General features: G+C 37.4%; 1 protein-coding gene across 1 annotated transcript in view; it reads left to right on the top strand.

Annotated features, from left to right (window-relative positions):
- Positions 1-2100: 2100 nt before the first annotated feature.
- insrb (insulin receptor b) overlaps positions 2101-19248 on the top strand; it is a 147454-nt gene continuing 130306 nt past the window's right edge. The window contains exon 1 of the mRNA XM_055017494.1: positions 2101-3341. Coding sequence (XP_054873469.1) covers positions 3257-3341 — 85 coding nt within the window. The 5' untranslated portion in view covers positions 2101-3256. The remainder of the gene's footprint in view (positions 3342-19248) is intronic.

Here is a 19248-nt window from a genome sequence, read left to right as displayed (position 1 = left end):
CAATTCCACTGCTGGACGACAACCTGACAAAGAAAGTCTGGTACAAATGTGAAATTGTTACGCAATAGTTGTGTATTATCCTGTTGTACTGTGTCTTTGAATGCTCATCCTATTGCCTATGTAAAAAAATTATATTAACCCTCCCGTTGTCCTCATTTATGGGCACCACAGACCACCCCTAAAGTGCCATACCCTGACAATACAGTGCCACAGTCTGCCACTGAAGTGCCACTAAGGTGCCACAGACTGCCACTAAAGTGCCATTAAAATGCCACAGACTCTCACTGAAGTGTCAAAGACCTCAACAGGCACAGTCTGCTGCTTAAGTGCCACTAAGGTGCCATAGACTGTCACCAAGGAGTCAAAGACTTTAGCTGGCACATACTGCCACTAAATTGCCTCTGAAATGCCACAGAGTGCCAAAAAAGTGCCACAAACTGCCACTAAAGTGCCGCATATCACTAAGGTGGCATAGAATTCCACTAAAGTGCCACTAAAGTGCCACAGACTGACATTTTAGTGCCACCAAAGTGCCACAGACCGATATCTTAGTGCCACCAAAGTGCCACAGACTGACATTTTAGTGCCACCAAAGTGCCACAGACTGACATCTTAGTGCCACCAAAGTGCCACAGACTGACATCTTAGTGCCACCAAAGAGTCACAGACTGCTGCTTTAATGCCACTTAAGTACCACAGACTACCAGTATGGTGCCTCTGAAGTGCCAAAAACTACCAATATAGTGTCACAGACCACTGTGGATCCATGGAATTCCACTGAAGTGCCACTAAAATGCCATAGACTGCTACCATTGTCTCACAGACTGCCTCCTCGATGCCACTTAAGTGCCACAGACTACCACTAAGGTGCCTCTAAATTGCCACAAACTACCAATATAGTGGCACAGACTGTCCGCTGAAGTGCTACTAAGCTGCCACAGTTTCTCACCAAACTGCAAACAGACCACTAAGGTGCCATAGAATTCCACTAAAGTGCAACTAAAGTGCCACAGGCTGCCTCTTTAATGCCACTTAAGTGGCACAGACTGCCAATAAGATGCCACAGACTCTCACTAAAGTGCCACTAAGTTCCCACAGACCACTAAGGTGCCATAAATGGTACCTCTACTACGGTGCCTCTGAGGTGCCACAGACTACTACTAAAATATCACAGACTGTCACTAACATGCCACTAAGGTCCCAATAAAGTCCCACAGACTGTCACTGAGGTGCCATTGAGGTGTCACAGACTGCCACTGAAGTGCCACGAAAGTGCCACAGACAACTACTAAAGTGCCACAGACTGCCACTAAAGTGACACTAAGGTCCCAATAAAGTGCCACAGACGGCCATTGAAGTGCCACTGAGGTGCCACAAACTACTACTAAAATGTCAGACTGCCACAGAAGTGACACTAAAGTGCCACAGACTGCCATTGAAATTCCACTAAAATGCCACAGACTACCACTGAGGTGCCTCTGAAGTGCCACAAACTACTACTAAAATGCCAGACTGCCACTGAAGTGACACTAAAGTGCCACAGATTGCTACTAAAGTGACACTAAGGTCCCAATAAAGTGCCACAGACTGTCATTGAAGTGCCACTAAGATGCCACAGATTCCTCCTGAGGTGCCACTGAAGTGTCACTACCTGCCAGTGCCACTAGGAGGATCCAGGCCTCACCGACTTATGAGTTGCAGCCCTGAATGTATTTAGACGGTGTTTCTTATTTTGTCCACAGTGAAAAATGACAAAATAATGTGTTGAATATTAAGCAGCACATAAATGATAATATAACAGGTACTTTTCTGCATTTAAACTGTTGTGCCATTATTATTATTATTATTATTATTATCAATATCATTGTTATTATTATTATCATACTGATTATATATACTTCCAGATGAGCCGATCACATGCCCCTGTGCTCCAGTTTTTGCGGGTCGTGTCGCTGCCTTCTCACCCTCCAGCCTGACAAAAGAGCTCCGGAGCCTCAGACAGTCCGGATCCGGTCCCCGATGGAGGGACGGCGGCTGCGCGCTCCGTGTTTTCCCGCCGACCACGTGTGGCCCAGCTGAGGTGACTGGCAGGACTTGTTTACTGGTGGAGAGACTCGCAGAAAGAGCGACGGAGAGAGGGGAAGCTGAGGGAGAGAGCTCGCCAAACGGGACGGGAATCCAAGTTTTTACCACTTGACCCGTCTTTTTAAGTCCTTTCGCGTCGCTTTTTGCGTGTCTCGGAGGCGACGCGCTCACTTTGTGCGTGTTTTTACGCGGAACTCCGCCGCCGGGAGCCCGTTTGTTTTGGATTAGCCAGCTAGCTGTTTTCCCCCATCAGCTAATCTGAGGAGAGGAACGGGCGGCGTGGTGGAGACTTTTCTCAATTCACGGCACCGTACGGGTTAAAAAAAAAACAACACAACGTTATTTCAGTCTTTTCGCCGGTGGACGGAGAACAAGTCGCCTCCCAAGTTTTTTTTTTCGTGTGTGTTGTGTTTTTTTTCCAAGCCCCCCTCCGCCGTTTTTCCTTTTCGCCCGTTTTATGGGTCCGTTTGCGGCGTGGTGGTCAGCGGGGGTGAAGGAGTTCAGAGGAAGGTCGTAGCCGGGAAGGCTGCACGTTTTTCCTGCCGAGGAGTTTCCTGGGATGTGCCGCTGAATAAAAAGGAGGAAGCACCGGGAGATACACGGACTTGTGAGCCGCTAACCACCCCCAGATCTGGCTCACCTATCCGGGGAGCTTCATCCACAACTTGCGCAGCCGGAGCGGAGCTGCACGACACGAATCCTCGCTTTGGAGTTTGTTGTTTTTTTTCTTTTTACCGCAGAGAAATGTTTACAGCTTCTTCTGGAACCTCCAAGCTAGCTGTCTTGGGATATCAGTGATTATTTTTTATTATTTTTTTAAAATTATTTTTATTAAGCGTAGCATCAAAATTAAACAGATGAACGCGGACTGTCGCCTTCGCTTATGGAAAATGAAGATTTTTACGCGCACATGTGTCGCCAGAACCCAAGATCACGTTATTTAGTGGCCTTCGTCTTTTCCAGGGCTCAGACATCATCACAAACTTGGCTGGGAAGATAATCAGAAATACATTAACCTCCCCCCGGTTTACGGGGGGCAACCGTGAATCCGTTTCGGCTTTATTGGACCTTTGGGGGTTTTTCCTACTTTTTGAAATCCCAGTGACTCTGAAATAAACATTTGTTGTTTTTTTTATTTTGAGGAGCTTCAAGAGGATCCTCTCCGGGCAAAATGAGGCTAAAGCTGCGAGCACAAATGGTGTTTTTTATCATCTGCACCTGCATTATTTGCCAGTGTGGACTAATAAACGGAGAAAGTGAGTATTATTCATATTTTGTTTTGCATGTTTCTCATCCAAGTTGCATTTTACCTCTCCAACTGCTACTTAACACACTCCAGATATTAAGTACACTTATTTAGGTGTACATTTGTGTTTATTTTTGCCTCATATTGGAATAAAACAATGTAAGATATGAGGAAAGCACTGTAAACATCGGCTGTGTGCAGACTGGAACTTGCAAAATGACCATTGTTTTGTTGGTAATTTGTCATTTGGGTTGCAATTTACTTCTTCCAAAAGCAACTAAACATACTTTACGCAGTATTTTACATACATTTGATTTACTTAGTTGAGCAGTCCTCTTTTATTTTGGAGCATTGCAGCCTCACAGTAGAAGAAAGCACCATAAAATATGAAGTAAACATTGGCTAAATGATTATTTTTTGCTCTTGCACTTGAATTTTCCCACCTAAACATGCTACATTTAGTATTTGACATACCTAAAAGAGGTGCAGCTGTAATGGTTTAGTTAAAATAAACAGTTAGGTGTACATTTGTTTTTGTTTTTGACCATTTCAGCCTTTAAAAAGTGGACTAAAGCGCCTTAAAGCGTGAGAGGAACACTACAAACACTCCCTGTGCTGGTTGTAGCAGCTAAATCCTGCAGGAATGTGGCTTTTTAATGTTTTATTTTTATCAATCAACATGATAGTTTGCTCCATTTTGGCGCATGCTCAGCACACACACTGGCACAGGTCTAATTACGCGGCGCGTAATTTCGGTTGTTGCGCACGTTCGGCTGCGCGCTAATAATTGATATTCGTGCGTAAAGCTGGTGAGGAATCTCCCCGCCTTCTGCAGTCTCTTAAAGGTACATTTTTCAGCGGCCTGTGCTGGATGCGCCAGCCCCAGGGCCAGATTAGTCGCTGTAACTGGACGAGGGTGGTCCGCTGCAGCGAGTCTAAACTGGGAGCAGCAGGATCGGTCCTGTACGCGCTGCGAGGCCTCTCATGGCGACGCACCGCCAACACACTCACACGGACACGCACACACATACACAATGCCTGAATGTAAACAAATTAGCCGCCGACGCTAAGCAGTGTCTTCATAGGTGGAGGATTAGCCTGCAGAGCTCTTTAGCTCTCCGAACGGACCGAAGCGTGCGCGTCCTGCTTCCTCTCCGGAGGTTCTGCTGCTCTGCGCGCTGCTTTTTCTCTTATTTTTATCAATGAATTAGCGGTTTGATGGTTGGATTATAACCGTGTGAGAGACTGGTGGAGCTGCTCCTGATCTGAACTGTCCAATCAGCTCGTATTCCTCATGAGATCAGTGCAGTGAGGTGTTGGTTTGTTGTTCTCTGGTTTGTTTGGATGCAGAGCAGGACGTTGTTGACTGGTGGAAGGAAGTTCATTAGTTGGGCAGTTCCTGCAGGATATTGTAAAGCAGGCTAAAAAACCATATATGTGCAACATGTTAATTTAATGAATCCGTGCAAAATGTTACCTTCATACTGTGAATATTTTGAGAGTTAAGTACATAAAATACAAGTTTTGAATTGTCAGAATTATGCCTGCATTACAAAATCCTGACAACACAGAAGGAATCGTGTCTGTTAGATGATCCTGATATAAAATTTAGGTAAAAATGATTCTTTCATTGTCTATAATAGTTCTGACCAACCACCTAACATACATGCTGATATGAGCCTTGAAAGTTTACCCAGAATGCACTTTTTAAAGTTTTCTCCAGCCTCATATCATCACACTTCCACCTCCGTGCTTCACTGTCAGGACTATGCATTCACTGTGGTACTACTGGTCAAAAAGACACAAATCAACCACAAATAGACACCAAACCAACATTAAAGTTTACCCAGAATGCACTTTTTAAAGTTTTCTCTGGTGAATTATTAGAAACCAGAAACACATCCAGGGAACCAATGATTGTTTCTAGGACTCTATGTCATTAAACTCCTGCAGTTTTACTGTTCAAACTACAATACATCCCATAATGTTGATGCTCAAAGTAGAAACACATGCAGCACAAACACAAGATTTTGTCTTTCGATTGCGACACCTGGAGTGGATGTAAAACTGATCTGGTTGCAGTTTTTAGCAGAACTTGAATGGGTTTTTCAGCCCTGAAATTTCACGTGTTTATCTGCTGTATTTAAGAAGTGATAGAAGAAGAAACCTGAATTAAATACCAACATCTATGTACTTCAAAGACTTGTAGTTCTGAAAATATTCATAGCGTGAAGGTAAAACTTTGCATCGCTTCGTTAAATACACTGATGTTCTTAAACATAGAAAACCAGTTGATTCTGAGTAGCTCATGTGGAAAACGCTAATTGATTTTTCATGCAATAACCTCCCAGTAAACCTGTATTTGCTTAAAATTTTATGTTGTATTATTCTCTGTTTTTTATTACCTTACCCCGACCAGTAGAGGCAGATGTCTGACCTACCCAAGCCTGGTTCTGATGGAACTCTAAAGAGGGTCAGTGCTCTCCATGTATGAAAAAAAGAGAAAAAAACTAAATAAAATATATAGAAGACAAGATGTTACACTTCATCTCACAGGGGATTCAGGAAGTTTTTTGATTTGAGTTTTAGGTATATTTTTGTAGAATGAGTGCTTTTCAGATTTAAAGCTCAGCTGTTAATCTCCATAATTATTTAAACTGTAGGATCTTAACGTTAATATTGATGATAATTGGATCATTTTGTATGTAATGTGATTATTTTTTTTTTAAATCAAGGCAAATTCACACCATAAATAATAATAAGGATAATAATAGTATGTGAACTTGTAATTCGTTGTTGTTTTTTGTCTGACTTGGGTCGTTCGTCTCGTGTTTTTATCGTTTTGTTTCTCGTTTTGTGTTTCCTTTTTGGCTCGCTTGTGTTTTTTGTCTTGTTTTTGTCATTTTCTGTTTCGCTTTATTCGTTGTTTTGTGTGTCGTTTTGTGTTTTTTTGGTTTCGCTGTGTTGTTTGTCTACTTTTTTGGCGTTTTGTTTCTCGCTTTTGTCATTTTTGGTCTCGTTTGTGTCACTTGTGTAATTTTTTGTCTCGTTTTTGTCATTGTCCTTTTTTTGTCGCTTTGTAACTTTTTTGTCTCATTTTTTGTCTTTTTATTGTTTTGTTTTGTGTTGTTTCTCATTTTTTTGGTCATTTTGTGTCTCATTTTTGTAATATTTTGTCTTGTTTTTCTTGTTTTTTGTCTTTTTTTTGTCTGACTTTTTGATCATAAAATAAAATACTTTGTCATTCAGTTCCAGATGACTGAATGTTGTGTTCCTTTGTAGACACTCTGTGATCTGGAAGTTGAAATGTGGAAATGATAAACTGAGGCAGAATGTTGATGAAATTGAATCTATTTTTCTTGAGAAATTTCAGGTTCATGTTTTGTAAAAAGATAAGTCCTTAAATGTGAACATTTTCGGAATGCACTTTTTTGCACTAAAAGAAAAGAAAAAAAATGGAGTTATTTGTAGGTTGTTATGTTATGATTTTATCGGTCACTTGAGATCAAATTGGGCTGAATGTGGAACCTGAACCAAGATGAGTTTGACAGCCCTGTTTTAACCCTCATGTCGTCCTGCGGGTCAAAATTGACCCATTTTAAAGTTTGAAAATGTGGAAAAAATATATATTTTTACAGTGAAACTTCTGATGTCCCCATTTTCAACATTTTTGGGAAATCTTTGAACATTTTTTGGTGGAAAAAAAGAAATGCTATATACGTTTCTTAAGAACATTCACAAAAAAAACAACCAAAATCCAGCGAATTTCGCTGGATTTTGGTTGATTTTTTAATGTGAATGTTCTTAAAGAAAATATTAGAAGTTTTACTGATATAAATGTAATCACTTTAGATATTTTTAGGATTTTTTTGGAAGATTTTTACTCATTTTTAAAAAATATTTACAAGAATTTTTTGCCAAGTTTGGGGGATTTTTTTTAAAAATAAAACTTTTAAGGGAAACCTTTAAGAAATTCTTGGAATTTTCTTCCTGAAGGTTTTGCAAATGTTTAGAAATTTTTGGGAAGTTTTTGATTTTTTCCAGACAAGGAAACAGTATTTTTTGGTGCCTGTAAATGAGGACAACAGGAGGGTTAAAGGGAAGAGGCTGTTCTTGTTGCCTACTTAGATAAGTCCATGTAATAAGTTACAAGTGTGTGATTATCTCAGTTTAAATGAATGAGCGTCTCCATGTGGAACGAGTCATTTCTACAAACAGAACGACCGGCGCTGCTCTAAAATCAATTAACGCACATTTTTCCTGTTTGTTGGCGGTTTAACCTTTGGCCCACATCCATCCCTGTGAGATCAGCGTTTTTAGGCGGTGTGCTGCATAAGTCCGCTTCAGGAACCCGGTCCAGAGCAGGTAGACGACGTTCAAATGTGACGAACAGATCGCCTTTTTAAAGAAGCCGTTCATGGCGTCTCCGGATCGGTAACGGTGCTGATTGGCTGAGAAATGCCTCCCGGTGGCCGCTTCAAAGGGAATAATGTGGCTGCTTTACACAGGTCATGTATGCAGACAGAACGGAGGCCCAGTGAAGGGGTCTCATGAGCCGCCGGTTCCCCTCCTGCCTCCTTTCTTTCCTCAGTTCCTCTCAGGGACTCGGCCACATGTCATTGGCTGCTCCCGGTTCCCGAGGACTCTGGGAAGTGACCATATTTGGAACTTTTGAGATGTTTACACCAAAAGGCGGGCCGGGGGGGGGGTTGGTGGTGTTGGCGGCGAAGGGTAACAACCAAAATACTTAGAATATTTCATTCTGACTCCACACGCTGCCTGACGTCTCCATCCCAGTCCTGGGAAGCAGCGAGGCAGCGGCGGCGTTCGTACACGACCCGATCATAAAGCTGCTTTTACAGAGACGTTGATGGTTGATTTTTGATGTGACTGTTATCTGGAGGAACTGCTGAGCTGTCTCCTGGTGGAACTTGTGAAAAACAAGTTGTGCAACTGGGAGACTTGCCCCCTTCCTGCTCCTCTCAGGGCCTGAAGCACAGCTCTGTTGGTGGAGTGTAGACATACGTTCTTATGTTCGCTGCTTCAATGTGAGTCTCCAGCTCCTGACAAAGCGACTGGAAACACCCACAGTAGCGTCATTTAACTAGCAGGAGCAGCTTCAGTAATGTCACTGTTTTTGCATGCATTAAAATCCTTTATTTAACTTTAACCCTCGTGTCGTTCTGCGGTTCAAAACTGACCCGTTTTAAAGTTTGAAAATTTGGAAAAAAAAAAATATTTTCACAGTGAAACTTCTGAAACTTCTTTGAACATTTTTTGGTGGAAGAAAAGAAATGTTAAAAATCTTTCTTAAGAACATTCACAAAAAAAAATCAACTAAAATCAAGCGAATTTCACTGGATTTTGGTTGATTTTTTTGTGAATGTTCTTCAAGAAAATATTACAAGTTTTACTGATATATATGGAATCACTTTAGATATTTTTAGGATTTTTTTGGAAGATTTTTACTCATTTCTTGAAAATATTTCCAAGAATTTTCTTGCCCAATTTGGGGATTTTTTAAAAAAATAAAACTTTTAAGGAATTATTGGAATTTTCTTTCTGAAGGTTTTACAAATTTTCAGAAATTTGGGGAATTTTTTTTGTTGAATTTTTGGATTTTTTTCGGATAAGGAAACAATATTTTTTGGTGCCTGTAAATGAAGACAACAGGAAGGTTGAAGTTGCTTCCATCTCATGATTTGCCCTCAGATTTGTGCATCTTGCTGAGATTTCCCTCCTTAATATCACCATCTTTAGTCAGAAGGCTGCGTCTGTTCGTGTAAATCTCAGTTGTTCCTTAAACTCTGCTGATGGAGCAGCCAGTTTTAAGAATCGTTGCAGGAGTCGAGTCGATCTGTGAGTTAGTCTGCGGCCCGTTTGGACAGCCAGGCCCTCTTCACCGGTATTTTCCGACAATGCTGTGCATGTTGAGGAATGTCTTTGAAGTGGCCCACCATGTAGGTGCCTGTGTGTGTCGGAGTGTGTGTCGGAGTGTGTGTCAGAGTGTGTGTGCGCCGGTGTGTCGGTGTGAACTCCAGCCGCCCTGCAGGATCTCATCTCTCAGCTCCTCACTTCCGGCCTTCGCATGTTTTCTGTATATCCGAGTCTCTGAGTGTTTTTCTGTCTGGAGGAGGTGGTCATGCATGAGAACAGTGTGTACTGGAGCGGTGGGCTGCCTGTTAGCGCTAGCCTCGGAGCCCCCCAGTGGCCCCCGGTGGCCCCCGGTGGCCCCCCATGACCTGCCACACAACCGATTCATCAAAAAGACAAATTGCATCATGAAGTGTCCAGATACGTGAAAACAATGAGAGAGAAACGGCACAAACTGTTCACTTTCAGGACGCTTCAAAGGGCATTTTTATTTTTTTTTTGTGCTTGTTTGCTGGTCATTTATCTTCATATCTGAGGAAAACACTGCAAATTATCATAACATGCCATGTCCGCTACTTTGTGAAGCTGTTAAATGGCTGTTTGATGTGTAAAAAATTCGAAATAATGATCTTTATTTCCCTGTTTTGTCTGATTAACCATCACTTAACCTTCCTGTTGTCCTCATTTACGGGCACCAAAAAAAATATTGTTTCCTTGTTTGAAAAAAAGCCAAAAATTCAGCAAAAAAAATTCCACAAATTTCTGAAATTTGCAAAACCTTCAGGAAGAAAATTAAAAGTTTCCCTTAAAATTTTATTTAAAAAAATCCCCCAAATTTGGCAAGAAAATTCTTGTAAATGTTTTCAGAAAATGAGTAAAAATCTTCCAAAAAAATCCTAACAATATCTAAAGTGATACATATATGTCAGTAAAACTTCTAAAACTTCTAACTCACAAAAAAAACCAACCAAAATCCAGCGAATTTCGCTGGATTTTGGTTGGTTTTTTTTGTGAATGTCCTTAAAGAAACTTTTTTTTTTCACATTTCTTTTTTCCACCATAAAAATGTTCAAAAATTACCCAAAAATGTTGAAAATGTGGACATCAGAAGTTATTTTTTTCCACATTTTCAAACTTTAAAACAGGTCAATCTGACCCACAGGACAACATGAGGGTTAACAGAGATACTCATTTTGTAATAATTTAAGACAACAAAAGTCAAGAAAAACCTCATGTCTTTTTCATCCTCTAATCCCTAAAAATCAAACTTGAAATGTTTGTTTTAATTTGAAAAAATGCCCAAGATGACATCTTGTCAGAGGCAGAAAACTGTAAAAAAAAAAAAAAAAAAAAAAAAAAATAATAATAAAAGAGGAATTGATGGATTTTCAACTCTCTGACTGGCTTTGAACTCATCATGTTTGACTTAAATCAAATGTCACATATTACATTTAAAAATTCAGCAAAAATAAATCTTTTTCTTGAATCAGATTCTGTAAAAAACAGAGTCTGATTCAAATTTTCAGAAATTTGGGGAATTTTTTTGCTGAATTTTTGGCTTTTTTTCAGACAAGGAAACAATATTTTTTGGTGCCAGTAAATGAAGACAACAGGAGGGTTGATCTTCTGTAGCCTCGTTAGTCTGTTTGCTTTATTCTTTCATCTGCTGTTTGGATGCCTTGCCCCGTTTAGAACACGTTTTACTGTATGTTTAGCAGGCGGCACACGGGATCACGGTTTCACAACGCAGCCCCACCGCTGATTGCAAATTGCCTTTTGTATATTTGGGCTGCGCATGTTGGCAGAAGGCGGCAGACAATGGAGGTGGTGAACGGATGCTGCAGCAGCTGAGTGTTGGACAGGAAGGCGATACGTACCGCTGAGGGGAAATGAACTGTTGGGGAGCCTTTCCTAAGTGCTTCCTCTCCGGCTCTTATCTTTCCGAGTATCCCTTTCAACTTCTCCTAACTTTCCAGTGAGCGTCTCTTTTTTTTTCTCTGCCTGTTTGGACTGACTTGTGTGTAAGTCGTGGGTGAAAAACACAACCTGCCCTTTTTACGGTTTGATCAGCTGACTTCTCTGTTGCGTGTAGGCTGCTTTTAGTGCCATATTCATACTGTAACCCTCCTGTTGTCTTCATTTACAGGCACCAAAAATATTGTTTCCTTGTCTGAAAAATATCAAAAAATTCTGCAAAAAATTCCAATAATTCCGTCAGAACATTCACAAAAAAATCTACCAAAATCCAGCGAAAGTTTTTTGTGAATGTTCTTAAAGAAAATATTAAAAGTTTTACTGATATATATATAATCACCTAAGATATTTTTAGGATTTTTTTGGAAGATTTTTACTAATTTTTTAAAAAAAATATTTACAAGTTTGAGGGATTTTTTAAAACAAAACTTTTAAGGAATTAGTGGAATTTTCTTACTGAAGGTTTGGCAAATTTTCAGAATTTTGAGGAATTCTTTTGCTGAATTTTTTTTCAGACAAGGAAACAACTTCAATATTTAAAATTTTGAAAATGTGGAAAATAATTGATTTACACAGTGAAACTTCTGATGTCCACAATTTCAACATTTTTGGGAATTTTTGCAAATTTTTTGGTGGTAAAAAGAAATGTGAAAAAAGTTTCTTTAAGAACATTCACAAAAAAAATCAACCAAAATTCAGCGAAATTCACTGGATTTTGGTGAATGTTCTTAAAGAAAATAAAAGTTTTATTGATAAATATGTATGTGTTTCATAATATTGTTATTTTTCAGTAAATTTTGGCTGCTGGATTATTACTTTTTTATTTTTTTGTACTGTGTAGTTGTAGGTTTCTTGTCATACTTGTAGAACATGGAGGAGAGATGCTCTTTTATCTATGAAAACATTTCAGTCTCTCTGATTATTATACGTTACAGGTAATTTAATTGTTTTTACACATTAACATCCGTCATTAATTGTTAAAAAGCCAAAAAGATGCATAATCTCATGTCAAATTATACTTATAAGGTGTGTTTTCTTATGTAAACTGCTGTATTTTCTCCTCTAACAGTCCCGTCTGAGGTCCATGTGTCGGTTTTGTTTTGAGCCGACTCCGTTCCTAGATAGAGGACTGTTGATGTAAACCTCTGCTCACTGCACAGAAATGTTCTGGAGCTGGGAGGGAAGGATGGGGATTGCTCAGACCGTTACGCCATGCTGCAACAATCTCATTTGATATGCCTTGTTGCTGTTTGGATCTGGCCTATTTTAACCGTCGGTGACTTCATGCTCTAGAATCCCAGCTGATCCTGTAATGCAGGCATCAGGGAACAGAAACCCCTGAAGTTACGTCCGTTTACTACTTCTTTCTTTATTTTGTGGCATTTTTTTACCTTAAGGAATGTGTCTTTTTTTTTTTGCAAAGATGCTGTTTAAAAGTGATAAAGTTGAAAGTTGACTCCCTACAGAGTCTTTTGTTCAACCGTGTTTTATAGACAACTAATCAAAAACAGTGGAAATGTCCACCCTGTGCAAAAAAATAGCTCGTAAAGATGAAGAAAATACTTCAATGTTTAAGAGCTGTTAGAAGATGGTGGACAAAACAGCAAATATCTATGAAATATTTTCACATTTCTGGCAGATTTGAATACAGTACCGACATCATAAAGGAACTAATTATTGTTGCATATATAACATTGTGATTTTGTCTGTCCAATATCTACAGTGTTGACCGGTTTTATTATTTTTTAATTTTATTTTTGCAGCCAACATGCAAATTTTTTTTCTATGACTTTACTGATAATCTGTCATTTTACAAAATCTATAAAAATAAAAGTTAAAAATATTTTTTAATCAGTATTTCACACCTTTTTTTCTTTCAAAAAGCAGCACATATCTTTAAAATATATAGTATAAATAAATAATAAATATAATAATAGTATATTATAATATATAAAATTAATAAACAAATAAAATAGAAATTAAAATAATAATTAGAAACTATAAATATTGGTACATATTTGATATTATATGAAACAATTTGATTTTTTGCTCATTTAAATACAGTAAAAAATGTGTAATTTTGCTGTCAACATGTAAATGTTATTTCTTACATTTAACATGTGAATTTTTTAATGTGATTTCATCAGTTGTAATCTTTAATGGTCAAAACAGGAAAAATGTGTAAAAATTACATTAAAAAAATGACTTACAGTTTTTCAAACCTTAATATGCATAATTATTTGAAATAAGATTCAAAAATTTGAATAATTATCAATAATAGTAAATAAAATAGAAAATAAAATAACAAAAATAAAAGCTAATTTAAAAATTAAATTCAGTAAAAATATTATTATTTTACATTATATGTATAAATGATATTTATTTTCTAATTTGAATACAGTACAAATTGTGTAATTTTACAAATGATATTTACCATTTTTCAAAACTTATATACATAATTTTTCTTTCAAATAACAGCACATATCCAAAAATTTTAATAATTATCAATAATAATACATAAAATAAAAAATACAAAATTTAAGTTGATTTTAAAAAAATGGAATTAATTTAATTTTTTAACATTATTTTACAATATGTGTATAAATTATACAGGCAAGGCAACAGCAAATTTTGATTTCAGCTGAAAATGTTTGGTATACAATCTTCAGGGGGGTCCAGGGGGGCACAGCCCCCTGAAGCTGAGAGGTTTTCAGTAAAATAGAGGTGATTTAGAATGAAAAACATGCATAGAATTACAGAAGACTAGATTGTAATGAATAAGTTAATTTAATGAAAAGTTAACTTACTTTTTCTTCAATGCTGTCTCACTGTATTTAGTCCTACAATTTTTACAGTTCTCTAGGTCTTTTAACACTATTTACACTGGAGTTCTACACTGATCACAAAGTCACTTCCAATGTCACAGTTTCCTCTATGGAGTCAGCTGTGTCAGACTTGTACATTTCCAGAGTTTCCATAGTTAATCAAGTCTTTGCAATATACACAAAAAGCTTTGCCAGCCACGTCTGGCTTCTTCAGAAATTGTCCGAGTGTTTCTGTCACCTCGTCATACTTAGAACCATTTTTCACCTTTACCGTCACTTTTCTCTCAAGCCAATTCCATCGGAACTTGTTTTTGACACTTTGATCTATTTCTAGCACCGATGACTCTTGATCTTTCGATAAAAACCTCATGATTCCACCGAAAACAATCCCAATAGCTCAAAATTCCAACACGAACATGCCGCCATGAATTGTAACAAAAGAATGCATCGAGCAATTTGATTGGTCCAATCGTTGGCAGCTAACCAATTTCGACCAATCGCAAGGCCTTTTACAATGCAGCAGAGCTAGACTGGTTCTCTTTGTCTGTTACGCTGCGGGAGAAACGCCGAGCGCTTCTCAAAAACCAGGAGCAAGAGTAACAAAAACATACCTCACCCCCCCTAAAATTTTCTCAACGGATTTGGACGATTCACAGAAATGATCAATTTGAAAATTAAAATGGCGGATTTCCGCGGAACGGCGGAAAATTGCCATGCCTGATTATATTTATCAGCTAATTTAGATACAGTACAAATTGTGTAATTTTAAAAATCCGTAAAAATAATAGTTACCTTAATATACATCATTTTTCTATCAAATAACAGCATATATCTACAATTAATAAGTTTTATAAATAATGATAGAAAATAAAAAAAATAGTAATGAATGCAAAGTTTAAGTAATTAATTTCATGTATAAAATAATATTTTTTAAAATCCAGTTCAAAAACAGTGCAAGTTTTCTGTCAAACACTGTCAAAGAATTATGGACCATTTGTAAAGATACAGATTTTTTTCTTTTTTTTTAAGGGCTAATGTACTTTTTTCTGTGATTTTACTCGACAATATCGGTAATTTAACAAAACAATATAAAACCTGTGTAAAATAAGAGTAAATGGAAGGTGTTTCCAGACTTCAGCGTGGACTCTCTGCTTGTTTGTGTCGGACGGTGAGAAAAGCATCGTGTAATGTGAGGGTGTCACTCGGAGCCGTTGGGACACTGATCCTGGGGCTTTTTCAGGGCTGCCCTTCTGACTGCCTCTGCTCCCTGACCTCGCCCCTGGAACTATGTGCTTTTAGTGCGTCCTAAAAGGAAAGGTGAGCAAACAGATTTAATGTGACGAGGCTGCTAAAGAGACGTGATGGGAGGCCGAACAGCTTGGCAGCATTAAATGAATCTCAAAACTTCACCCTCGTGTCGTCCTGTGGGTCAAAACTGACCCGTTTTAAAGTTTGAAAATGTGGAGAAAAAATATATTTTCACAGTGAAAATTCTGATGTCCACATTTTCAACATTTTTGGGGAATCTTTGAACATTTTTGGTGGAAAAAAGAAATGTTAAATTATGTTTCTTAAAAACATTCACAAAAAAAGGATTTTGGTAGATTTTTTTTATATGAATGTTCTTTAAGAAATATTAGAAGTTTTACTGATATATATGGAATCACTTTAGATATTTTTAGGATTTTTTTTGGAAGATTTTTACTCATTTTTTGAAAAGATTTACAAGAATTTTCTTGGTAAATTTGGGGGATTTTTAAAAAAAAATACAGTTATTAAGGGAAACTTTTAAGGAATTATTTTAATTTTCTTCCTGATGGTTGTGCAAATTTTCATAAATTTGGGGAATGTTTTTTGGTGAATTTTGGGATTTTTTTCAGACAAGAAAACAATATTTTTTGGTGCACGTAAATGAGGACAACAGGGGGTTAATGAACCTGTGCACGTACGCTGCTCTGCAAACACCCCCTACTAATCCATACCATTCTTTATACACGCTAAAGTAATAAAATAGACTTTTATATGAAGTTCAAGTCATATTTAGTCAAAACAACATGAATGTAGCATTGCAACCCATAAAACACAATATTTTAAATCCAAACTTGAACAAAAGCACAATACAGAAAATTTTAAATTGTAACACAAAAAACATCAAAGTTGGTGTCAATTTCTACTTTTAGAAGTTTTTAAGCCTTTCGAAAGTCTGAAAAGTTCTTATATGTAAAGCTAAACTGCATTGCAAAGCCTCCATTGCTCTATTTTTGATCTCAGGAACGTCTGGTTGGTCGACCTCAGTGTGAAGATGTAAGAATTTGGCAAAATAAGGTGCAAAACTGAGCTCTATACTCTTAAATTCACTCCTGAAATATGCGTAAATGTGTCACGAAAGCTTGATTTTATATTTATCTTATCGTAAAAACACAATTTGAACGCCGATTACAGTGAAAATTGGGTTTATCGTGCATTTCAACCAAAAATAGAGCTAAATTCTATTAGTTTTCTTGCTTCTCCAGCTGTGCAGGGTGCTTTGTGTGGCTCGTGTGTGAGTCCTCCGGTTGTTTGTTTGTTGGGCTTTGAGGCTGAAGGGTTAAATTAACTCTGAGGACATCATGTGACTGAGAGGTGGCTGTTTGACACACAACCCGGTCAGTGTGTTACCAGTTAACAGACGCACAAACGCACAGCTTCAAACACACATTCAAGCTATAAAGCGGCGCAGTATCAGCTGCAGATTATTAATGCGACGTACAGGAATCAATCAAAGACATTAGCTGATCGTAAATGTCTGAATAAGTTGATGCTTTTGCAGATTCAGGCCACTGTTTGTGCTTTTACTGTCACGCAGTTTCAGTTCATCCATACAATGTTAGCAGTAGCTTGTAGTTCTGTTAAATTTGCACCATTTTTCTGGTCAAATTTACTCATTGGAACACATTTCTGCACAAAAACGTTCACATTATTATTAAAATTTGAACATGAATAAAGCAGCTTCTGCAATTCTAAAAAATAATTTGTCACTTACTGAATTAAATGTGCAGATAAGTGCTGGTTGAAACAAACATTCTAAGTTCCAAACATGAATCTGACGGCTTGACTTGATAATAATGTTGCGTCAACTTATTATCGTGTGTACTTTAAACTCAGATTTCTACATTAGCTGACTTAAAACTAAATTCAACTTGAGAAAACTTAATAAAGTTAACTTTTTCTGGTTAACTTTTTTCATATTTAACTTCAACTTCAGCTTTATTGCCATTCAGCAAGACTTATTAAGACTTATTCATGAAAATGATGCTGTTCCAAAACAGTATTTCTATAAAAATACCATTTAAAAATGTTTTAATAATTTTTCAAACCTTAATATACAAAATGTTTCTTTCAAATAACAGCATACATCTAAAAAATAATATTATAAATATTTATCAATAGAATGAAAATAATAAATGCAACTTTTAAATAATAATATGCTAGTATTTTAGATATGTATAAAATAATATTTTTTTCAGGAAAAACATGGAATGAACCTAATATTTTAAAAAAATGAAAGATTTAGAGTGGCAAATAAAAACATAATAATAATGCATCAAATTAATATTACTCATTTTTTGTATTTGCTATATATATATATGGATAATAATTGTCATTATTATCACTAAGAGTTAGAAGATTTATAGGATTCAGGTACAAATGTGATGTTTCTCTAGTCTAATACATGATATTTGACAGACACAGACATGCAGGGAGATAAAAATTAGTTTATTAACCTTCATGTCGTCCTGCGGGTCAAAATTGACCTGTTTTAAAGTTTGAAAATGTGGAAAAAATATATATTTTCACAGTGAAACTTCTGATGTCCACATTTTCAACATTTTTGGGAAATCTTTGAACAGTTTATGGTGGAAAAAAAATGTTAAAAATGTTTCTCAAGAACATTCACAAAAAAATCAACACAAATCCAGCGAATTTCGCTGGATTTTGGTTGATTTTTATGTCAATGTTCTTAAAGAAAATATTAAAAGTTTTAATGATATATATGGAATCACTTTAGATATTTTTTGGATTTTTTTGGAAGATTTTTACTCATTTTTTGAAATATTTAGAAGAATTTTCTTGCCAAATTTGGGGGATTTAAAAAAAAAAAAAAAAAAACTTCTAAGGGAAACTTTTAAGGAATTATTGGAATTTTCTTCCTGAAGGTTTTGCAAATGTTCAGAAATTTGGGGAATTTTTTTATTTTTTTTGCTGATTTTTGGGATTTTTTTCAGACAAGGGAACAATATTCTTTGGTGCCCGTAAATAAGAACAACAGGAGGGTTAAAGTTAGGAAATATGTGCGGTGAACGTCATAAATCCGGCCTCCTCGCTGTTTTTCCTCCGTCCCTCATCCTCCCTCCCTCCCTCGCTCCCTCCGTTTGCTCTTCGTCCAGGGGTAAGAGGGTTCACTGTCATCCACTCATTTGTTTTTCTTTCACACTGCAGATGCGCACAGCCTGCAGACCTGCAACACACACACACACACACACACACACACACACACACACACACACACACACCTGCTAATCCCGTTCTCTGCTGTGGGAAAGCCTCCTCTTTCAGACCTCTTAAAGGTGTGAAGCGTCCATTTGACACCTCTCTCCCCCTGCTTTTCTTTTTTTCTGTTTTCTGCTCTCTTATTAAGCCTCGCTGCTCCAGCTGGCCCTAAGTGATGCTTAACGCGTCCACCTGCACGTCCTCCCCGCCGCTCACATGGCTCCGCTACGTCCTGTTTGCTGCGTTGCTGTGTGCTGGTTGGCTGGAGGGTTGGAGGGTTGGAGGGGGGATTTTCTCTGTTTTTGTCCTGATGAACCAGCCTGAGATGGGTTACTATGGCGACAGCAGGCAGGAGGCTACAGCCCCCCACCTCCTCATCACCTCCACGCCTAAATATCCTCAATGCGTTTTTAACAGAAAAATACATTGAAAAAAAGAGTAAAAAACTTGAAGAGATGATGACAAATTTTCTGTCATCTGTAGTTTTTATCAGGTGCAACAGTCTCAGAATCAGTATCATCTGTTTACTTTCACTTCACTTTCTGTTTGTGTTTCTTGTTATTTACAGCTTATATTTCGTACTCATTTTATTTTGTTTATTTTTTATTTTGTAGACACTATTCCTTGGCATCCATGCTTTATACTTATGTTATTTTAGTTATTTTTATTTTATTTTGTAGACGCTATTCCTTGGCATCCACGCTTTGTACTTAT

This window comes from Amphiprion ocellaris, chromosome 2 (genome assembly GCF_022539595.1).
Source record: "Amphiprion ocellaris isolate individual 3 ecotype Okinawa chromosome 2, ASM2253959v1, whole genome shotgun sequence".
Lineage (NCBI taxonomy): Eukaryota > Metazoa > Chordata > Actinopteri > Pomacentridae > Amphiprion > Amphiprion ocellaris.
This window is presented reverse-complemented; position numbering and strand designations above follow the sequence as displayed.